The sequence below is a fragment of the Falco punctatus genome, assembly GCF_963210335.1.
Source record: "Falco punctatus genome assembly, chromosome: 5".
NCBI classification, from domain to species: Eukaryota; Metazoa; Chordata; class Aves; order Falconiformes; family Falconidae; genus Falco; species Falco punctatus.
In genome coordinates, this window is record NC_137584.1 from 61,812,872 (window position 1) to 61,834,353 (window position 21,482).

The 21,482-nt window shown below is 40.0% G+C and overlaps 1 protein-coding gene across 2 annotated transcripts in view; it reads right to left on the reverse strand.

Moving 5' to 3' along the window:
• SLC35F1 (solute carrier family 35 member F1) overlaps window positions 1–21,482 on the reverse strand; it is a 257,831-nt gene that overhangs the window by 8,854 nt on the left and 227,495 nt on the right. For both annotated transcript variants that reach the window (XM_080389531.1, XM_080389532.1), the window contains exon 7: window positions 17,684–17,838. In XM_080389531.1, coding sequence (XP_080245657.1) covers window positions 17,684–17,838 — 155 coding nt within the window. The remainder of the gene's footprint in view (window positions 1–17,683; window positions 17,839–21,482) is intronic.

Here is a 21,482-nt window from a genome sequence, read left to right on the forward strand (position 1 = left end):
AGGTAAAGGCAAAGGCAGGGTTTCAAAAGCACAGACCATTTGATATCAGCTGTACCTACTGGGTTCCTGCTATGGAGGAGACACAAATGTCTGTAAGCCCATATGACTGGTTCCCTGATCTTAGACTACAAGTTCTTTCTTCTTGCCTGTTGTATGTGAGAAGCCATGAAGGACAGATTGCACAGCCACCTTGTTGGTGGGGATATGGAACTGATTTGTACGCAAAATGCCGGTATTCTGCAACTGTCAGGGATCCGTACTTCAGCACCAACAACTAGATGCAACCTGCTATTAGCTGCTTTGTGAGGTACTTCACTATTTTACATGAAGGTGTCTGCAAGCCAACAGACTATGCTTTGATGGATGACCAGTTTGTTTCCTCTGGATCACTTTAGGATGGCAAAAATTGGATAGACTGGACTGCTTTTTAGCAATTCTGCTTTTTATAGTTAAAGAAATAATCATTGTGGAGAACAAAAATTTTACTTAAGATAATTTTGGAGTGATGTTAATTCATTGCCATTTAATAAACCTAAGAAACCTGCATCCAGCTTCCCACCGAAGGAAGCATCTGGCTTTTTTAAGAATCCACAGTACCTTTGAAAGCTTTGGACATATACCCTGTGGTGATATATCTGTATGTGTTCTTATTTCACACAGCTAGTATGCATTTCCCACAACTAGTATGCATGTTTTAGAAGGAAAGGATCGTTATGAAGAAAGTTTAAAGTGTGTCAGAAGGATTACAGGGTAGGAAGAGTTCTGCTCTTCACCAGCTGTTAACTGCTTTTTTCCAGGAATGTCACCAGGTCTTCATGTGTCATCTGGCAGTATGATCTGATGCAATCATCCATCTGTCCAGCCACAAAGAGAGTGTTGAGCCTCACCATGCATCTGCTGAAGGATTCCTCCCATGTGACACAGCTCTGAGAGGACTGTTTAGGCTTAGATCTCCCCCATGTGGCAATCAAACCCAAGTCAATAATTTCAAAGCATTTTCCAATTGATTTTTTTCCCCATTTTCGGTTTAATTTTGCTCTCAGCACTTTCCCCTCCCCATTCCTCTTTGCATGTGAACTTGGGTACCCTTGGCAGCAGTGGACTTGACTAAGCTGAAGCAAAACTCAGGAGTCAAATACATCTAGTTTCCCAAGCCAGGAACTAGTTTCCTAGTTTCTCACTGTCTTTCCTTCCCACCTGATGCCTGAATTTCTCACACTGGACAGCCAGTTGGCTTGCTCCCCTGTATAAGGAGAGTGCCAGCCAGATTTGGGATTCCCTTGTGTCCTGCTGTGAGGAATCAGTGGGGCTTCCATCAGTTAAATGTGCTCTTTTTCTTGTTCTAGGCGCTGCCCAGCCAAAACCAATTCACTGTTGCTTTGCTTCATGGCTCCAGCTCTATCATAGCCTTTTCCTCCTGGCCATACCTCCCATTCCTCTCTCAGGGGCTTCCTGCCAGTGGGCTCTTTCACCCGATAATATTCCCTCCATGGCAATGTCCCCCTGCCCAGTGGCAGCCCTCCAGCCTGGGAGAAAAGGTTTGGACGAAGCTGGGGGAAATCTAAAGAAAGGCCTGTGAATCATTTGTCTTTGTAATCTATGCACAGCTAGGGCAAAGAGACCTGGATCCTAACAGCCCTGTAACAATTCCATCTTTATCTTCCTTAGAAACAAGTTAAGGTGCAGGCTAAATTGTTTTTTGCAGCACTGAAGTAGAAGGGCTGTTAGTAAGTTTAATATAGGAATTTATGCGGTAGGTATATGAGAAATCTCTGAGTTTTGTCAATACTCTGTCAGATTGGCCCAAAGGCCCTTGAAATTAATGGGCATTTTCCTCCTATTAAAATGGCAGTGAATTCAGCAGCGTGAAGGGAGGATGAAGACTTAGTTAATCAAATACAAAATGTGTTGTTCACTGTACTGTGTTCCTCAGACTCTAGCTGAAATCTTTATTTTATTGAAGACAGGATTTCCAGGCACACTCTACTGCTGTGTCTACATATAGATTTTGGAGTTTTTTTCACCTTGACCTGCAAACCTCATCTGCTGAGACTCACTATTAATAAACATCAAGAGAGACTCAAAACCAGCAGAAAGGGCTATTTGTAAGAAATGAAGTGAGGGAAGATCATTTTTCATTGCTACCCTTGACACAACTGCAGTACCAAACTGCAGGCTCTCAGGAAGTGTGCAGTTCCTCTCTTTGGCTAAAAAGCTACTTCAGAATGATATTGTTCTTCATTTTTTCTGACTTATCTCTAATTTTCTACAGAAACATATTTCCTACAAGAAAAAATACTTTTTAAATAGTATTTGTACTCCAAATGCCACTTTCCTCGATGTTAAGCAGGATAACTATTCTGCTTATTGAACTATACTGTTCAAAGAGTAACACAGTCAGAAATTGTTTAGCTCAGATTAGCTAATGGCTGTCACACACCCTAAAGTAAGCAACCAAAAAAAATTTCATGTTTCTATATCATTAAATGATTTCACTATAGATTTTGTATCTACACTTACAGGTACATATGTATATAAGCTTGCTTATCAGGTAGTTTATTGAAAGACCAGATGACTTTGTGATTAAATCAATGATCTAACACTCTCAAGTCCTGGGACTGATTTTCAGCCTATAAATTTCTTTTGTGAACCAAAATGATTGTAGATGACCCTCAGTTTTTCACCCATTTAAAAGGGACAGTAACACTTGGTTACGGAATAAAGATGGGTTTACATAAAAAATAGGGATATCATCCTCTGAGGAGAATCCTTTGCAGAGCGAAAATAAGTGCCTTAGTTTCAACAACATTTCCAATTTCATCACTGACATGAAAAGCATCTGCCAATACTTACTCAGTAGTCAAATCAAACAGTTAAACCAGCCCTATAGATTTCACCATGGCTGGTCTGACCTGACATCTGGGTGTCTTTAAATGCTTTCTCAACTGAAAATACTCAATATGGAACACACAATGTTATTTACAAACATTAAAAAATTACGAAGACATTAAAAATATATCTTCTCTAGATGTTATTTAGTACCTGTGGTGAAAATGGCTTACACTACACTACCATTAGTTTTCAGCATATAAAATGCAAATTTTAGGTGCCTGTCGATTTGAAGATTAACATACAAAGCAAACCCTAGAAAAATGTAACAAGATAACATGTGTAAAAAGATTTGCTCAGTCTATCAAAACCTGCAATGATTCTAGGTGAGTGGATGTTTGTGGTATGTATCTAAGAGATGCTCCTTAGGGACCCAGTACTTGAATGCATTCACCCAGTCAGGCTTAGCAGAAGAGCTAATGGCATCTGATGGCTTAGCTGCAGGAGTCTTGCTCCTCGCTCCGCTATGTGCCACTGCAGAACCCCACCAGAAAACCACCGTGGCAGCCCAGTGTAGCTGGCCACAAAAAATATAGGGTAGAATCAGTCTGACTGTTACCCACACACAAAGTCCTTTACATTAAAAAAGAACAAAACCCAAACACATCTGCAGTGTTTTTTGTGGTTGTTGTTGGTGTTTTTTTTTTTTTTAATAAAATATAACAGTGCTACACACAATTGCGGATGAAGTTTACAAACCCATTTGAAATTTAGTTTATACACAGTATTTTTGTTCCAAGTGAAACAAAGCTGTGCATTTGGGAGTAAGTCAAGCATCACAAGATTTCTAAAGTTAAGAAGATGAATATATAGGCTCCTCAAAACTTAGGATTTTTAAAAATCCAGAATGAACTATTAAACCTTTCAAATTTTACTCCCCACTAGTTCTTATTCTCTACTTATTCTGTCTCTGTGCAAAACTTGTCTTTCTTATATCCTTAAACCATTATTGTTAAAACCCTTCTATATTTCCACTTGAGATTCCTATGCTTTAAAGTAATCCACTTGAAAAGGCAGGTGCAAAAGAAACTTCTTGATGGGGAACAAACAGCGCATCTGATTTTGTTATCTTGAATAGTGATAAGACAGTAACAGCAGAAGAAAAATAGAAAGAAAAACTGTTCAGAAGGCAGTAAATAGGTGGCTGGGTCTGGAGAGAGCGAGTCATTCTTCAGTACACAGATCATGAATTTAGAAGGGAAAGCAGGAAGAAAGGGCATAGCAGAATCACTGCACCCCCAGCTACGGAACGCTGCACTGACTGACTGCTGCAGAGGGAATTTGCAGACAAGTAGTTCTGACTGTCACAGATGTCCACATCCATGTTACCACTGACACTAGTGTGAAACAATATCCAAAGTGACAAAACGAGACAGATGTGAGTCTGCAGAAAGCCTACACAAAGAAACACAATGATTTGCTAATTTTGGTTTTTCACTCAGCTATCATGATAATGATCATGACGGCTATTACAATGGTTATGAAAATGCAAATTCCCTTTTACTCGGTCCATTGAACTGGAAATAGTCTGCAGGAGCAGACTATTGGAGCTGGTTTTTGCTGGAGCAGACTATTGGAGCTGCAGCAGTCCAGTTCCATTTGTATTTCACAACAGCAGCCATAGACTGAATCTCTTGGTAGGAAACGTGAAGCCCAGCTCCTAGCCTATGGCAACCCAACTGTGCTCTGTAAGTCCTTAAAAGGAACTTTTTGTTATAGGACTAACTGAGAAATTAGAATTGTCATGTTTCACATATTGAGTGATAAAGTATGAAATGGAATAACTACCTTTTCCCCTGCCTCGTCTAGAAATTCTGCACATTTTCACAAAAATGAATAAAGAGATCAGCTCTATTTATTCAGATTTTAAACCTTAGAGAGATGCGATCTCCTCAGAATTGCACTGATGAGGAGAGACAAAAATATATTTATCAGGTGGAATTCATTTAGCCCCGCATTTGTGTTGACACCCTGTGTGCTCTCCAGACAGGCAGTTCCCACCGCTGTCTTATTCCAATCAGTGGGTCTGTGCAGTCTGATGAACCTCTCTGTTTTCTGAACTAATTCAGTTTGTAGCATACGCCGCAGAGCCCATCAAAGCTAATGCCGACAGGGGTTCCTGCACCGACTTATGTCTTTTCCCCCTGGGTAATTTCACACATGAGTACCTGAGCAGGATGAGTGAAGGGAGTTTAAACCAAATTTCTCTCATTATCTTTTATATAGCAAACAGACATTTCCACTCAGTTTGATGAATTGATCGAGGGACTGAGCTTCTTTTCACACAGTTTTCTATTTTTGCCTCCAATATAGCAAATGAAGTTCACCATCACCAAGTGCAGAAGCTGTGCTGTGGGATGCACACACTCTCCAGCCAGCAGCAGTACCAGCAGTACCAGGAAGGGTGAGGGCTCTGAGAGCTCTGAATGTGCAGAGTGCTTCCACTCGCGTAGCTAGATATTATAGACATATTACTTTATTAATAGGAATGGGAGCCAGCATCCTAGTCACAGCTCACAGTGCTCTCTGGTGACTCCCTTGGCCCAGACTCACAAGGAGCAGGCCAAATTTGTCTTAGGTTGGGACTGTGACTCAGTCAGTCTGTTGCTGACTATTTTTGTCCCAGTCTGCCAGGAAGATGTCCCTTTGGGCTTCAGGATCTGCACTGCTCTATGGCGAAAACAATCTGCTGGCTCAGCCTCAATTACTGCTGTCTGCCTTCGGGGGTGAGAGATAAAGACCCGACCTTTAGCTGATCGCTGATCCCAGGTGGCAGTTATGGGCAGAATATTTCCTAGGAATATATAGATACCCTTCTAAATGGACTATAGAACTAAGCTCTAGGCAGGTGATGATACATCTTTGTCATCAACAGAAATTGGGGCAGCCACCAACACTGAAACAGTATTTTGTAAAACCCAAATGGTACCAAACACCAGAAGGGCTGCAGTAAGTTTTCCAGACTGCATTCAAACAGATAAAACTCATCTACCTGAACCTTTCTATGTCCTGACAGATGTCTCAGATCTTTAATCTAGAGATCCCTAAAGGGACCCAAACCACTGGGATATGGTTTAGCATGCCTTCTCAGCTCTCCAGCTGCAGGAGCTTGAACGTCTGAGCAGAAGTGTTTGTTCTTTTGCCGAGAAGAGTATCAAGGGGTGCTGGGCAGCTTCAGTAACTATGACAACTTCTGGGCAGCAGGTCTGTCCGCTACCAGCAGGATTACATTGTCTTCACATTTTATTGACCCCTGGCTACTTCCAAGGAAAACTGTAAGGATATAGTCTTAAGTGATGACTTAAGGTCTTATCTTGCCCTCCGAACTCTGTTGGGATGGTAAGTGAAATTTGTAGCTAGTTCTTCCACATCTTTTTTCTTTTTTTTACTGTCCATTGGCAGTCACATAAGCAGCTTTTCACTGGATGAAGGAGGTTTCAGCTGCAGGCATGTCTCAACACATCACTGTTGCTCATGCCAGCCAGAAGCATCTGGCTTGCTTCAAAACCAGTGAAAACCTGACATTGGTTTCATTGCCATTTGGTGAAAACAAAGGAGCCAAAGGAAGTTTTGCCTCTGTCATTTCACACATGAAAGAAAGACCATACTCTTCAATTCCTGCTGCCTGCTTGCATCCTCAATGTGCCCTAACTCTGATGAAATGCTGTCCATTACTACAGCTCATGCTGAAGAGCAAATGTTGCATAGAAATTGTAATGTGAAGTAATCGTATGACACATTTTCTCTATTTTCCAGTTGATTCTCAAAGATCCTGTTCTAGTGTTTGTATGTTTTACTTAGGTAAAACATAGTGGTCCATGACTTCTGTCATATAGCAACACCCTCTGTTTCAGTCCTTGCATGGCATTTGCTGGTGGGCAGTTTAACTGGTAAGACAGTGGTGAACAGGAAAGTCCTAAGCTCTTAGATGTTGAGGTTATCTACATGGGAGAAAAGTCAGGAGGGGGTTATTGGAAACCTGTCACCAGAAATTCTGTTAAAATCTGGGAAACGTCATCGTTTTCCTGGAATTCATTGGTGGAATAAAACAAACTTACAGAGAAAACTGATAGCATTTGGAGAAATATCTCTTGAGTCTGATGTAGGCAGCTATAAGGCAAATACTGGTTTTGAACAAATCTGCATGATTTCATGCTTCTCAAATGGTATCATTAGAAAAATTTCATAACAGGCTGTCTTTTCTAAATACATGCCTATTAGGGCAAAATGTTTGCTTGAAATGGCTGATCTTCCTTTCCTGGGTGTTGGGAGAGAAGGGAACGCTGCTTTCTCTTCTGTTTCCCTTTGTTGCCTCTTGCCATCAGATGTGGAGAAAAAATGAGCCTGTGTTCAGTACCCCTGCGGTACCAGCAGTTTGTTTAATTAAAAAGTGCAAGGTAGAATGAGTCCTTCAATCTGTTTTAATCTTATCTACATCAGAGAGATTTTTATGTGAAGTTAAAACACTTATAATGCACTGCTCTAAATTCCTGTGAGCATCCTTACTGTGAGATGAGGGGGCTTCGTTTCTGGTTATTTTATGTCAATCACTTGACAAGACAGTGGTAAAGCAGTTATCCTTTTAAATGTCGTTAATACAAGAAGGAGGAGCACGACAGAAATGCTTATAAAAATCTCCCCACTTTTACCTTTCAATATTCTTTGCTGGTTTGCTCTATCAGCTGTCAGCTGCCATGTGTCTTTCTGATTTTGTGTGTATTTTAATATAGTAGCAGCTGTCTGTTGTACTTGATTATTACAGTATATGAGGCTAATTGTGTTCAGTGCGTTCAAAACCAAGGTTACAATAATTAATTCATCTTGGATCCTTTGTTTCTATTTTTCTGCTAAATCTAACAATATATTCCTGCAGTGAACGCCTCCCAGAATGGCGTTCTTTTCTCTCAGCCATACAAACGGGTAGAACTCCTACCCTGGGAAGCAATGAACATGCAGCTGCAGTTACCCTTGCCGCGAGTGACTGTGTTCGCTGTCTGGAGGGAGCGCAGTATGGCTGGTTTGCATCAGGGGGTCTCCGTGGTTAGGCTTTGCACATTCAGCACATTGTTAGCGGACACATGCTTACTCTGTCAAGGCTTTGGAGCACATAAGAGAAAAAGCTCTGTTTGGCCCCTTGAGCTGAACAAAAAACTCTGTAGCTATAGCTAGAAAAGTGCTGTCCTGAGACAGTAAGTTCTCATGTCCGATGGTACTAGCACTTCCCCATCAATACTAGAAATACTTCGACTGACCCAATCCAGAAACAGCTTTGCCACAACCATGCACAAATTCCTCCCATCTGTCGCCACAGAAATTATCTTGCATTTTGTGCTTCACAGCATTTCTCAATGTCATCCAGTTCTTGTTGCCTGATTATTTTAATCCTTCTTCCTACTGAGGGTGCCAAAGCTATTACTACGGTTTCTACACAAGACCAGTCTTCAGACCAAACTTTTGGGACCTCCATCAGCAAGCTCCTTATAGCAAGCTGTTTCTCTCAGCATATTGCCTTGTCCTTTATCCTCATTAGCCAGTTTCTTACCTAGCTTCCAGTCTTTATGGTGCTAATCCTGTTCCTCAGCTTAATTGATAATTTCCTACACTGCACCACACAAAAGCCTTACAGATTAGATCTACCGTTGGACTTTTGTCTACAAAAATCTGTTAATTTATCAGACAGACACTACATCTAGATTGGATGATTTACCTTTTGTGAACTAGGCTTCATTTTACCCAATTTTCCATTTATCTCCATGTCCCTAATCACTGCTCCCTGGTGTCTGCTTCTCATTTTAGTTTATTGCCTACTTCCCATACAATTCTTTCAACTGTCTATATTCCCAAACTTGAAAGTATTCAGATTATTGTGTTCTGTTTCTACTTCTGACTTAGTAATTACCATTTCTATTAACTATTGTGCATTGTCTTCATATTTAACTCTCATCCTTACTGAATGTGACAGAAGGTCCGGATTCATTTTGGTGCCAAACTAAAGGTTGTTCAATATTGGCCTCTGCTGTCTTTGCACACCAAAACTATTTCTTCTCTTCCTATACAAGAAATTTTTGCTGTTTGTTTCACTTTCTTCTTCATTGCCAAGCTTGGTTTATCATTTACAGCAGCTAGACTTAACCCTTTTTCTTTTTCACCTGCACAGTATCAGTTTGCTTTTGTGATTATTCTTTATTCCTTGTTTTCTCTCTCTCCAGTTCTAACACTTTTTTAAAAAGGGTGGTTTGTCCAGTTGCATCTGGACCTCTCCCCTACACATTCTCCTCTTGTACTTAAGATATAAAATCCAGATTATTTTAAGTCAAAGCTATTTCAAATCTCCTTCAGACTGATTATGAATCTTTTAAACACCTGAAAGAACAGATACTGTTTCTTCTAAACTTAACACATGTAAGTGGTGGGAATAACTCCAGAAGTTTACTCCAGTTAATTCAGATAAGTTGCTTGGCAGCAGTGCCAATGACAAGCATCTATCCTGTATCATGGGTTTGAAAGCTTCCAGTTTAGTGGGAAGGGGGAGTTTAGGCAAAAAGAAGATGCTTTTTGAAGACTTCTTAGCAGTTAATAAAATACCTTACTGCTTAGATTGAAAGCATGTAGAAGTGATGTCCTCTGAGTGACGTTATGTCTGCCTGTTGACCCATTCCTTCATTTTGGTAGGAAATAGAATGTAATTTGGATGCTTTAACCCTGTATATCATTGATTTGGCTGGTAGGAGGCATAACTGGAGTAAGCACTTCAATCCACTTAGTTAATCAAAACAGAAAAATTAATTAATTTCCAATTTTACCTATGTTTCTTCCCAGTTGCTCATGGACTATGTGGATGGCCAGGCATAACTCTTAACACACATCCTAAATACTCTACCTTCTTTTCTGGTAACTTCAGGAAACAAGGACTTACTCAATTCCATAAGAAATCTCCAATTTTATAATGCAGCTATTGCATTTAACCCTTACCATTTGCTTTCAAAGACTATTCTGTCTACATCTCTAGGGGACTTCTAGCCTCTGTTTCCATATGCTAAGGTGGAAATGGCATTTAATTTGAAGAATCGCAATTTAAAAATCGAACGTTTTCAGTAACATTTAAGCTTTTGAATGTAGCTGCTGCTTTGCTAATTCATGACTTTTTTTTTTTTTGTTATCTCCCTTGGGTTGCAAATTATTGCCAAAGTATGTAGCATGACACATTCATCGTACTCCCTTGTCTTCAAAAGTATGCTTGACTTGGGAAATGCTGAGGTTCTCATTGACTACCCCCCCCGCAGTAGTTATGAAACTTGGCCTCTTGGTCTTTGTTTTAGTATTCACTGAGTATCATTTAGAAAAATTATGTTGTTGGTAAGATCCAGCTCTTTCAATAGGAGAATGTCTTTGTTATGTTTTCTTGTCTTCACTTTTTCTTGTAATAAAGAAAAAGGCAGTGTTTATTACAGTATTTTTTGCTTTCTGCAGTTCATTCAAAAACTTGCTTGTTCTCTGTTGTTTATTGCTCAGCTCCCCAAATTTCCATTTTCAGTCCATGCTCACGAGCACCTTTACAACCCATACACTTTTGTTGAAGATTTATCATTCTGGAGTTAAGTATTTCCAATAACAGGAAGATTTCTGCTAATATGACTGCACTTTCATATTTGGTAGGAATTTTAAAGCACTTCACCTTTACCTTCCACATGACTTTTCACTCCTTTTTCCAAAACACTGTTTATTTCCTTCAGAATGCAAGAATTAAACTTCATAATGTACTCTGTGGTATATTTAAGAGATCTTTGAACAACATTTTCCTTATATTGAAACACAATATAAGAAAGAAAGAATATCCAAATATTAACTTCAAATGAAAATGACTGATGGCTGTGAGCCTTATGCTAAACATAAGGATATCGTTGCATTTTCCACCAGTACGATGTTGTCGCCTCATTTGGCTGCTGTAGTGCTTGTGTCTGGAGCATCGTTGAGTACAGGGGCAGAGGTGGGTACACAAGAGACTAGTGTTATAGCCTTTCTGACTGTGGACAGCAGTGACTTCAAATTACAAATAAAATGAAGCAGCATCCTGAATTACAGACCCGCCCCGCAATTCCCTAACCATTGCACACTAGCTCCCTAAACACCGCTCCCCCTTATCTACCCCTGCTAAGAAAGCAGTGAAGACTGAGGGATGATGGACTCTATATTCTGCAAGGTGGTGAAAATTCAGGTCCCATGACAGTGAAGTGAATTAACTTCTTCAAGAAGTCAAAATATATTCCTGTTCATATATCTATGTTCAACTCATTCTCCAAAGATGATTCTTTGTTGAAGACACTGAAGAAGGAGTATTTCATAGTAACTGAAAGCAATACTGACCCTCAGCATAACATCATCCATACAGAGAAATGGGAACTTACAGTCCTGTGGTTCCTTTTTGGTTTTTATAAAAAAAAAACAAAACAACAGAAGAATCTAATAAGTTCCATGTGAGGACTTAAAACCTTTGTTCATGATTTTGTTTGAAAAATAACAACTTCTCACTATAAGGTAAGTAAACCACTTTCCCAGTGCCTTGTAGGTCAGAGCACTTAAGTGGTTCATTGCAAGCAAGTCTGACCATCCAATTAAGTAGATTACACAGGCAGGCATACTGTCTCTTTTCTTTCTCCGGGGACTGTCTGTGAACAGGCTGAGTTTACGCATTTATTTACTACAATTAACATTTACATTCTTTTTTCATTTCATGTTTTCTTTTGGGGAGCCAATATCAATTAGGCAATTTGCTGTTCAATATGACCAAAGGCAGAACTTAGTCACACAGTGGTGCTTTTTTCCCCTTGACTGGTCGGTCTGTCAGTACAAACTACTCCTTACTTCAGTCTGAAATTGGTTCGGTTTAGTGATTACGTGAGTTTCAACTGGCTTCAAACACCTTTTATACAAACGAAACTTTACCTGCCTACCTACCTTATGCACATATTTAAAAAGAGTATAACCATGTCAAACCAAAAAGCTCTTTTGAAATTGCAAACAAAATTTTTAACATTTTAACACTTAAGCTATGCAGGAAGACGTGATACCATGACATGTCTTTTTTAATAAAAAAACCCCTTTTTGATTAAAAAGTTACACATGATAGGGAGGGAGAAGTGGAGAAAGAAAAGAAATATTATGACCAGATGATCATTGATAAAAAACCCCAAAAAACATACTATGAGGTGACAACCAGGTGTGGAGTAGCAAGGCACAGAACAGTGCTGTTGTCAGTAAACCCTGTCAAGCAGGCATTCACTAAGAATATTAAGAAATCTAAATTACATATTTAAGGGAATATAAACCCATGCATAGGTAGGTAGATCAGCTCCTGGCTGTTCTCTTGCTGTAATTATGAACTAGTTTCTGGTTAGGAAACCAAATTATTGTTCCGTAATTAAAGAAAAGAAAAAAATTCTAAACTGAGATGCAAAATAGAAACTGAAGCTCTTTCAAGAACAGAAATCCTGCATTTGCTTCTATTATAAAACACCTATACCTGTTGTTCCTAAAACAAAGTATGCTTGCCAGAAATTCTGGCAACTGCTACTGCAGCTGTCAGGATTATCTCCATGGCAGATGTCTGGAAGCCTTAAAAGCTCCTTCTTGGGGTTCTGGGCTGCCTAATGCAGAACTGAGATTTGTTCTCTGGCTTACAGAATCCATGAGCTGTGTAACTCGTGTTTTCTTGTGCCCGAGATCTTCCAACTGAGATCTGAAAACATTGGAAAATGTGTGCTGCTACAAGCTCATAGATGAATGGGCAAAACAACAGTCGGGGACTGAGAATTTCCGGCTTGTGTTTCCTTGGGAGCATACTGAAAACAGGAGGTTTTCACTTTGCATTGCTGTTTTGATAACTAGGCATTTCCAACAAAAAAGTATTTTGATATAAAACTCCTAACCAGTTCTGTTGTGAGCAGTCTTTTAACATGTGACAACCCACCCCAAAAAAATTAAAAAAAAATCCCAAGCTAAAAGCTTTGAAAACAATCTACAAAAATTGAAATTTATGATGAGCTAGTGTCTGAAGAAATCTAATTGATATTGAAGCTTTCATTGTAACTTCTGCAATACAAATGCCGCATCTTTTATGCTCTTTTTGACAGCTCCAAAACAGTGAGTATCCATGTTTCACTATTCATGCTTTGTAACTAATGAAACTATTGCAAGATAACACTGTGAAAGGAAGAGATATCCTTTTAACAATGCAGTATTTTCACAAAGCTGCCATATCTGTGCTGCGTTGTTAAAAATCTACTGTCAGACTGTGCAACATCTGTAAGAGTCATTTAATTTTCCAGCTTCTATACTTTTTTGTATTTTTACTTCACAGCATTTTTAGTGTACAGCATCCTGCACCCTCAGACAAAGGGTGAGCAGATGTGGCCTTTTCTGTCACAGGAATATATATTCAAGTGTGACCAAAGACACACCTAGACTCCTACGTGGCTCTTTTTTTTGATGTAATGGGAAGACTGTTATCTGCACCCTTCCATTGGTGGGACTCTGCTGTTAGAATTAGCAAGGAAAAGTCATTTTTAGAAACATCAGTAAGTGTCAGCAAGTGAGGTTTCAGCTAGCATTATTTCACATTTTTGGTGCTAAAAGGTTTTGAGGATCATGTTTATCTGTGTATCCAAGTCCTTTGTCACAGACACTGTCCACCATTCTGAATCATGATATATGACTTCCTTAATTTATTATGAAATATATGCATTTTCTTCATTTGGAAATTGCTACTCTATCCAGAAAGTCTGCATTTTTATAGCTGCATCTTGGATAAAATAATGAATGAATTTTCCAAGGCAGAATATAATTGATTGTACTTGGCTTGCTAGGTAATGATATAATATGGTGTGACTCGACCTGCTGGTGCAGAACACAATCAGTATGCATGCTCTAGCTGGTGGAAAACATAAAATAAACTGCTTAGATTATTTAGTGAGAACTCAATTTGCTTGAATGACTAAAGCACAACATACGGCTTTCAAATGAAGAGTATGAAGTTTAAAAAAATCACATAAAAATAAAGCTAAGGCTGAGAATAAAATGTAAAAAAGAATACCTCCTAAGCAAAACCCAGCTGAAGTTATACAAAAGTTCCAACCCTATACACCCAGAGAGCTGGCCCTTTATTTCCCAGCACTACTGGTGTCAGTGTATCCATGACAAAGAACGGCTATCACAGGCTCTGACAGGGCAAGGACAGTCCTGTTACTCAGAACATTAAACTTCCTCCATGCTATGCCTAGACATCCCTCTACAAAGCACATCTCGCACTTGTATCGTATCCTACTGTCTGGTTCCAAAGCTGCTTACCATCATGCCTATCAACAGAAAGCATGGGTGAAACCAGCCAGCGCAGGAGCAGGAGCCCCTTGGCTCTGCTGCACAGGCTCATTCCCTGCGCTGGGGCCAGGGCACTGGGGGCTCCTGACTGTGTGGGGTGGGACAGAGCTTTATGCAGGCTGGCTTTTGTACTCCTGGACCACTGAGGTTCATGGAACAAAGAAATCAAGGCGAAGTTCAAATCAAAAGATGAGTTTGAAAGACAAGAGGTTAAGATGAATATGATAGCAGAGGATAACGTAACAACAACAACAACAACGATGATGATGATGATGATAATTAGTTAAGTTTTAGGACTGATGGCCTTTGTTTTTCAAAGCAGGACATAATAGTGCTTAAGAAGAAGGTGAAATGAGAAAAGATAGCTAGGAAAATTTAAAATATAAAAATTTTATAAAATGTATCAATATGGTGAAATTTTAAAAAAAGGATTGAAGATACAGAGTTGTATACTTAAATGCTATGGCAGCGGCCAACATTCAGCCACCAAAGAGGCCAGACACATTTCCCCATCCACTGGAATATTTGGAATCAATTACTGATTACAGAAGAACTAAAAGGAGAACTTTTATTTGAAGGGTACAGATAATTTTAAGAATGACGCACTACAGTCTAGTCATCAATCTATGACTATATGAAAAAAATGAAAGTCATAAATCATTACATTTCAATACAATAACACCTTGAACAATTAACATATTTAACTGCAAGTATATCACCAGAGCTGTGTCAAACATACTGTATTTCTTTCTAGCTTCTATGGGCCTGGGAACCGTTCAATGCACTACAAAGATATCTGCATACGGGGTAAGAATATAAATGCAGCTGTTTATAAACTCACTGTCCTGCATATCATGATGTTGCAAGTCTGTATTGTAAAAAAATGAAATGCTAACGAATCAAAATACTTCAAACACAATCTTCTTCTTAGTTTGGTCTCAGAGGCTCTAAAGCACAGTTAAACTCATTTCCTGCAGTTTCCATGGATTTTCATAGATTTACTCCTATAGGTGCAATAAACCTGTCTGGTGATAAAAGTAGCAGCACAGGGCAAAAATCATAACTGTTTCTTGAAAGCCTCATAAAATTATATTCTGCAAGGGGCACTAAACCACCCAGTTGATCCTAATTCAGCATAAAACCATTTGCTTCCCAGTGAAGTGGGGCTGTGCCCATTGGCCAGTGCAGCCAGAAGCAGAAGGAGCTGCATATCTGATGGAGACATACAGCTGGGCTGGGAATGAAACAGCTTTTTAGAAGCTGGAAAACAAGCAAGTGTACACAGTCTTAGGAGGGGAATTAATTTAGATCATTTAATGTTAACATATTAGACTTCATTATTGAGTGCAAGTCGCACATTTCACAGTTCTAATTCCTCATATAAAATGATAGCAGATAGTAAACCACAAAGAAAAAGGAGGAGGTGATCTGACTAAGGATAAAACCACGATAACTAAAGAAATAAGCAGATAACTAAGTGGGTTTTTAAATCTAGATGATCTCTGAATATAGTCTCTCTTTTCAAATTTGTTCTGCAACCTAAGTTTGAAGGGTATGAAAGGAGACACTGACAGCTTGGGAAACTGATGCTACATTTCAAGTAAAGGCCCTTCCACAAATCCCTGACAAAGGTCTTCTCATCAGCACTTCAGCTGGGAAGAACAAAGGAGAGACACACATGAGTTATATCGATTGCAGGCTGAGTACAAACCACAAAGGAAAAGCAGTGATGAAAAATGTAAATACAGTTTTACCATCTATGGGGTAACAGGCTTTCTGGAGAAATGGAGAGACAAGAGCATTGCACCAGGTGCTGGAGGGACCTTTCCTACTTCTCAGGTTGAAGGGACAATCTCATGAAGGATGAAATCCAACCAGATGAGGTGCAGAGAAGGGCTTGCTCTGATTAGTAAACTAGGGGCTGAGAGAGGATATGACTGTTGTCTGTTAATGTACTAATGGAGTAAAATGCTATGGAGACAGGGGAATTCTTCATACTAAGTGATACTCTTGGCAGAAAAATGAGTGGGACAAAACCAGCCACAAGTAAATTTATGCTAGAAATAAGAAGGTTTGTAATTGTTAGAGTAAGTCTCCCAAGCAAAGCAGTGGAGGTAAAAAACCTAAACAGGCTGAAGTAAGAGTTCGATAAGAGTTTATGAAGAATACTGCATGATACAGTTAACCATAGGAGAATGAGATTTTCAGTTTTCTAATCAGATGAGTAAGGGGCAGAAGGGACCACCAGCTACGTCAGAGGTGGAACTCAACCAGTGTATCAGCACAGATGATGAGGCCTTGCTTTCAACCAAGAAACCTTCCAATTCTGAGCCTTCCCTTCCTGAGAATTTTTTCAGAACAGGTCTTAAGGGGAGGCCAGGGTGCCACTGGGGTTGAGGGCTGACATGCACTTACTGTAGAAAAAGAGGGCATCAATGAGGTTGAAAATTATGCAACCTCTACATTGTGTTCTCAGTCAAATTTTTGTTGCTATACTTGCTTTTCTTCTGTCTGCAGAGTTCTTAAAGCCATAAAACCAAACCAAAATGCAATAGCAAGGAACAATTTTGTGTTAGACTGAAGCTTTGAATTTTCACTGTCTTGTTCAGATTAATTCAGGTACCATTAGTATCACAAAGTCTGATTTGAGTTGGTTAGCTATTCAGAATTTTAATGCTTTCATTTATCTAACACTCCTTTGGGCCACTATTTTAGCTATCAAGTAACCTTCCTTTTATGAATAAATGATGGTACAAAGCAATCACCTCCAGCACCTTGATGCTGCTTTCATATGATGGACACTGTGGGGGATACTTGTGAATAATGAAGTGCCATTCCTTGTAACTGGAGAGCAAATGTGTGCCTGTACAACACAATGTTTTAAATATTAGAGGACCTGAGAGGTAAAAGTTTAACGTCAACACAAATCTGCTGTATATTTTGGCATTTACACTACCAGGCAAGCCATTGGTTTAGCTAACGAGAAAGGTTTAATTCATGGACAATTACAAACTATAAATTCAGAATCAGTATGAATGAAACACCTTGTTCCCGGGCAAAAAAGTCTATGGGATTTTTGGAAAAGCCCTTCCCTTTATGCTGCCACCCTGGGTCTGGTTACAGCCATTGAAAGTTATCTCTGATAAATAAAATTAAATTAGTGAAACAGTTTCTGACCAACAGGTACTCAAATCTTAAAACTAGTAACAACAAGACCAAAATGAGCTCTCTTTAAAAACTACAAATCATAAAATAGAATTGGGTTTGGTGTGGGAAGCCTGAAGTATTAAAAAAAAAAATATCTGCTCTTTTACTGTGTAGATCTAACAAAGTTTGGAGGGTTGTTTTGTTTCATTGTTCTGCATTGATGTTTCTTCAGGCATACTGCTGCTACCCAAACACATCTCTCATTTCCACATACCTTGTAGTGGAAGAGGAATAATCCACAGAAAAGGCTGTAGAGGTCAGCCGTGAGGAGGGAGAGGTTGACGGCTGTAGCACTGGTTTTCTTTATGACCACTGGCATAAAGCTGTAGAGGCCAAACATACAGGCACTAAAGCCAACATACAACAAACCTGCAGAAGAGAAACAAGAAGCACAGTGACCTTTCATAGCCTGCAGAAATGGCTCGCATTGGGAGGAAAAAGGCTGTGTTTTTAGAAAAGAATAATGCTTTTTCAAAGAAACATGGGATCAAATTATTAAGGTACACACATATATATAGAGAGAGACTAAAACCATAATTCTAAATATATAAGAAAACCAGTGAAAATCATATCAGCAGTGAGCAGGAGGTCTTTCCTCTGTGGTCCCCATAATATCAGCACTGTTTTAAATCAGTGTCTTATAAGTGCATACCTCAAGTCCAACATAAATTTGGATTAAATGATGCATTCAGATACCTCAAATCTAGTCTCTTAAGGAGCTGAATGTCTCCAACACCACCTGAGTTCATCTGAATGGGATAGAGCACACAATAGCTTCCTGGGAATGGACCCACAAGATGAACGCAACACTATTTGCAGAGGAGTTAATGAGCCAATGGATGAACGCATGAGGACAGCACTCAGGTGATAGAGGTCCTAGTCCTATTTTACCAACAAACCTGACAAATTGCTTCACAGTTTTGCACCTCTCTTCTTCTGCCCCTTTTTGTCTGCCTTCTTTAATAAGGCTTTCTGGAGTTGAGACTCTTTCTTGCTACATGTTTACAGAGTGCCTCACACAAATTGGATTGTTAGACGCTAATATAATAAAAATACATTACAGTAAAAACCTAATTTAATTTTAAAACCTAAATAACTTACTAGGAAAAAATTCATTGCTTCAATTATTACATGATAAATCCCAAGGCAAATTAATCAATATGAAGTTAAAAAACCAGCAAACACTTCACTCATCTGCTCTCATGTAAATGATACTTCTTAGGCTGCGGTATGCTGCAGAATTCCCAGCTGATATGCGCACGAGCCTAAATTTAGATTCACACCAGCTCTTCAGAGCATGTTGTTGTTGACTAAAACTTGCAGAAAAATCTGATTGCCCGAGTCCTGAAAAGAATTAGAAGGCGGGGGGAGCCTGTATGTTTTGTATCTGTTTGTGAATCCACTTAGTTAACAACTCTTTAGGAAAGCTATCCAAAGGACAAGATCAGCTGTGACAGTTTGAGTCCCTTGGAAGCATCTGAATGGAAGGGTACATCAATCCGAAACAAACACAGCAGTCACAATATGTCAGTGTCCGTATATCAATTGTTATGGCATGATAATGAATTGGAATTTATATTCAGAATATGGATAATATTGAGAAGAACTGCTTTTACTAACAGGTAACAAATTTTTAAGGTATTGTATATGGGTATATGCATTGCATATGGGTAACAACAGAATCAGTCTTAGGCAGCACCGGAAAGAATCGCTTTATGCAAACTGCAACTCTTATGTAGTAGGTAAATGATTGCATCAAGTGGAGTGTAGTTTTTGTCAATGAGAAAATGTTTGCATACATGAGCATTACAACAGCTTTTCTTCCAGGTTTCAATCAAGAACAAGTCAGGCGCAAAAGTCATTCTGGACCCAAAGTCAGCATTCTCAAAGTACAGTCTGCAAATCACCAGCTGGTCCACTGAGGCCCTCTGAGTTTGGATTTACCACACATATCCAGGTGCTTTGCTGGGTTCTGCTCCCAATTGACAGCACAATTTTATGGTATTGCCTTGGTGTTCACATTCTTCGGCAGCCAACTTCACACCCTTCACAGGCTGCTTTTCCAAAGGGCATTCCAGTTCCAGTGGAAAATTGCTTAAACTGTAGCTGTCCTATCCGAGGTGATTGTAAAGTAGCATTTCATTTACACCTTAAAATACATGTAATACTCACCAGCTGGATGGCATTTAGTGGTGACAAAAAACAAACCGGAAATAACATCATATGATTTTCAGATATTGCCTCTTAGAGGGCCAGTCTTCTGATTAAAAATATGTTTTAAGTCAAAGGCTTGGGCCTCAGTTTCTTTGGGTACCCCTGCAGCGCAAATGGCAGCCTTGGGAATCGCCACTAGTGCTGCAGTCGCAGGTGCTGGGATCCACATCTAACCAGGCACCGGGTCACCAGCACCAACTGCCTGTAGCAGGCACTGGAAGGAAGCAACCTGGCAAGTCAGGAGGTGCTTTTGTAACAACCTGCTGATCAGCTCGTCTGTGTTAAACCCTGAGAAGTTCATCATCCTAACTGTTTGCTTTCACATGTGCTGGCATTGTCCTAACTGAAGGCTTAACATGCATGAAGGCAGCCGTGGGTGGGATTCATTCCACCTAACTCTGGACACGTACTGAGGGTTGGTGGTCAATGAAGAGACTGGGAAATGTAAGGGTGCATATGACAATCTTTTAAGATCAGCCTCTTTAAGACACCACCTTTAGTACAGTATGATTTGTGCCATGCCTGTTTATTGATGCTGATGATAAAGAGAGTCTATTTATATAAATCAGATGTCCACATCCCAGGTATGTAAAGCTGGTGGAAGGAATCCCATCTTGTCTGTCAGTGTTCACCCTGATGGGTAAGGTCACCAGTTCTGCCTGGTTAGGTGTGAATGCCTCATAAGTGTCTGAACTGGGCACTTAGGTTCATAGGATTGTGGGGTGATTCAAGCTGGAAAGGAACTCAGAGGTCTCTAGTTCAAACCTTGCTCAAAACCAGACCAAGTTGCTCAGGACTTTTCCCAGCCTGGTCTTGAACCTTCTAAGGATGAGAACTACACAACCTCTTTGGGAAACCTACTCCACTGCCTGCCTGTCCTCAGTGTGAAGATTTTCCTTTTATCCAGTCTGAATTCACTCTCATTTCAGCTTCTGCCTGTCGCCTCTCACTCCCCTGCCATGCCCTGTTGTGAAGACCTTGGCTCTGTCCTCTTGATAACCTCCCTGTAGGTAACTCCTCAAAGCCTTCTCTCTCTTAAGAAAGACACAGAACTACTGGAGAGGGTCTAGTGGAGGGCTATGAAGATGATTAGAGGACTGGAGCATCACCCCTGTGAGGAAAGGCTGAGAGAGCTGGGGCTGTTTAGCCTGGAGAAGAGAAGACTCAGAGAGGATCTTACCAATGTCAACAAATATCTTAAGGGCAACTGCCAAGAGGACAGGGCCAGGCTCTTTTCAGTGGTGCCCAGCAACAGGACAAGGGGCAACAGACACAAACTACAGCACAGGAAGTTCCATCTGAATATGAGGAAGAACTTTACTTCAAGGGTGACAGAGCCTTGGAACAGGCTGCCCAGAGAGGTTTTGGAGTTTCCTCTGGAAACATTCAAAACCCACCTAGACGTAATTCTATGCAACCTGCTCTGGGAGAACCTGCTTTAGCAGGGGGTTGGACTTGATGATCTCCAGAGGTCACTTCCAACCCTGACCATTCTGTGATTCTCTTCTACAGGCTGAACAAGTCCCAGTCCTTCAGTATTTCCCCACTTCTCTTAAGACTAGGCATCTTCATACAGATGGGCAGGATCTGCCCCCAGGGACTGCTCTAAAGTAGCCCCAGTACCACTAGGACTAACATGCCTTTGGAACTTCTGCCTTTAGCTCCTGAGCATGCTGGTTGAATGTTGCATGTTTTGGCCTTTGTGTTTTTACTCCAACAGCTATCATTCCACTGGGATGAAATTGAATTTGTTATGATTTTAATACTGTCTTCTTGGAATAAAGACCATTCAGAAATAT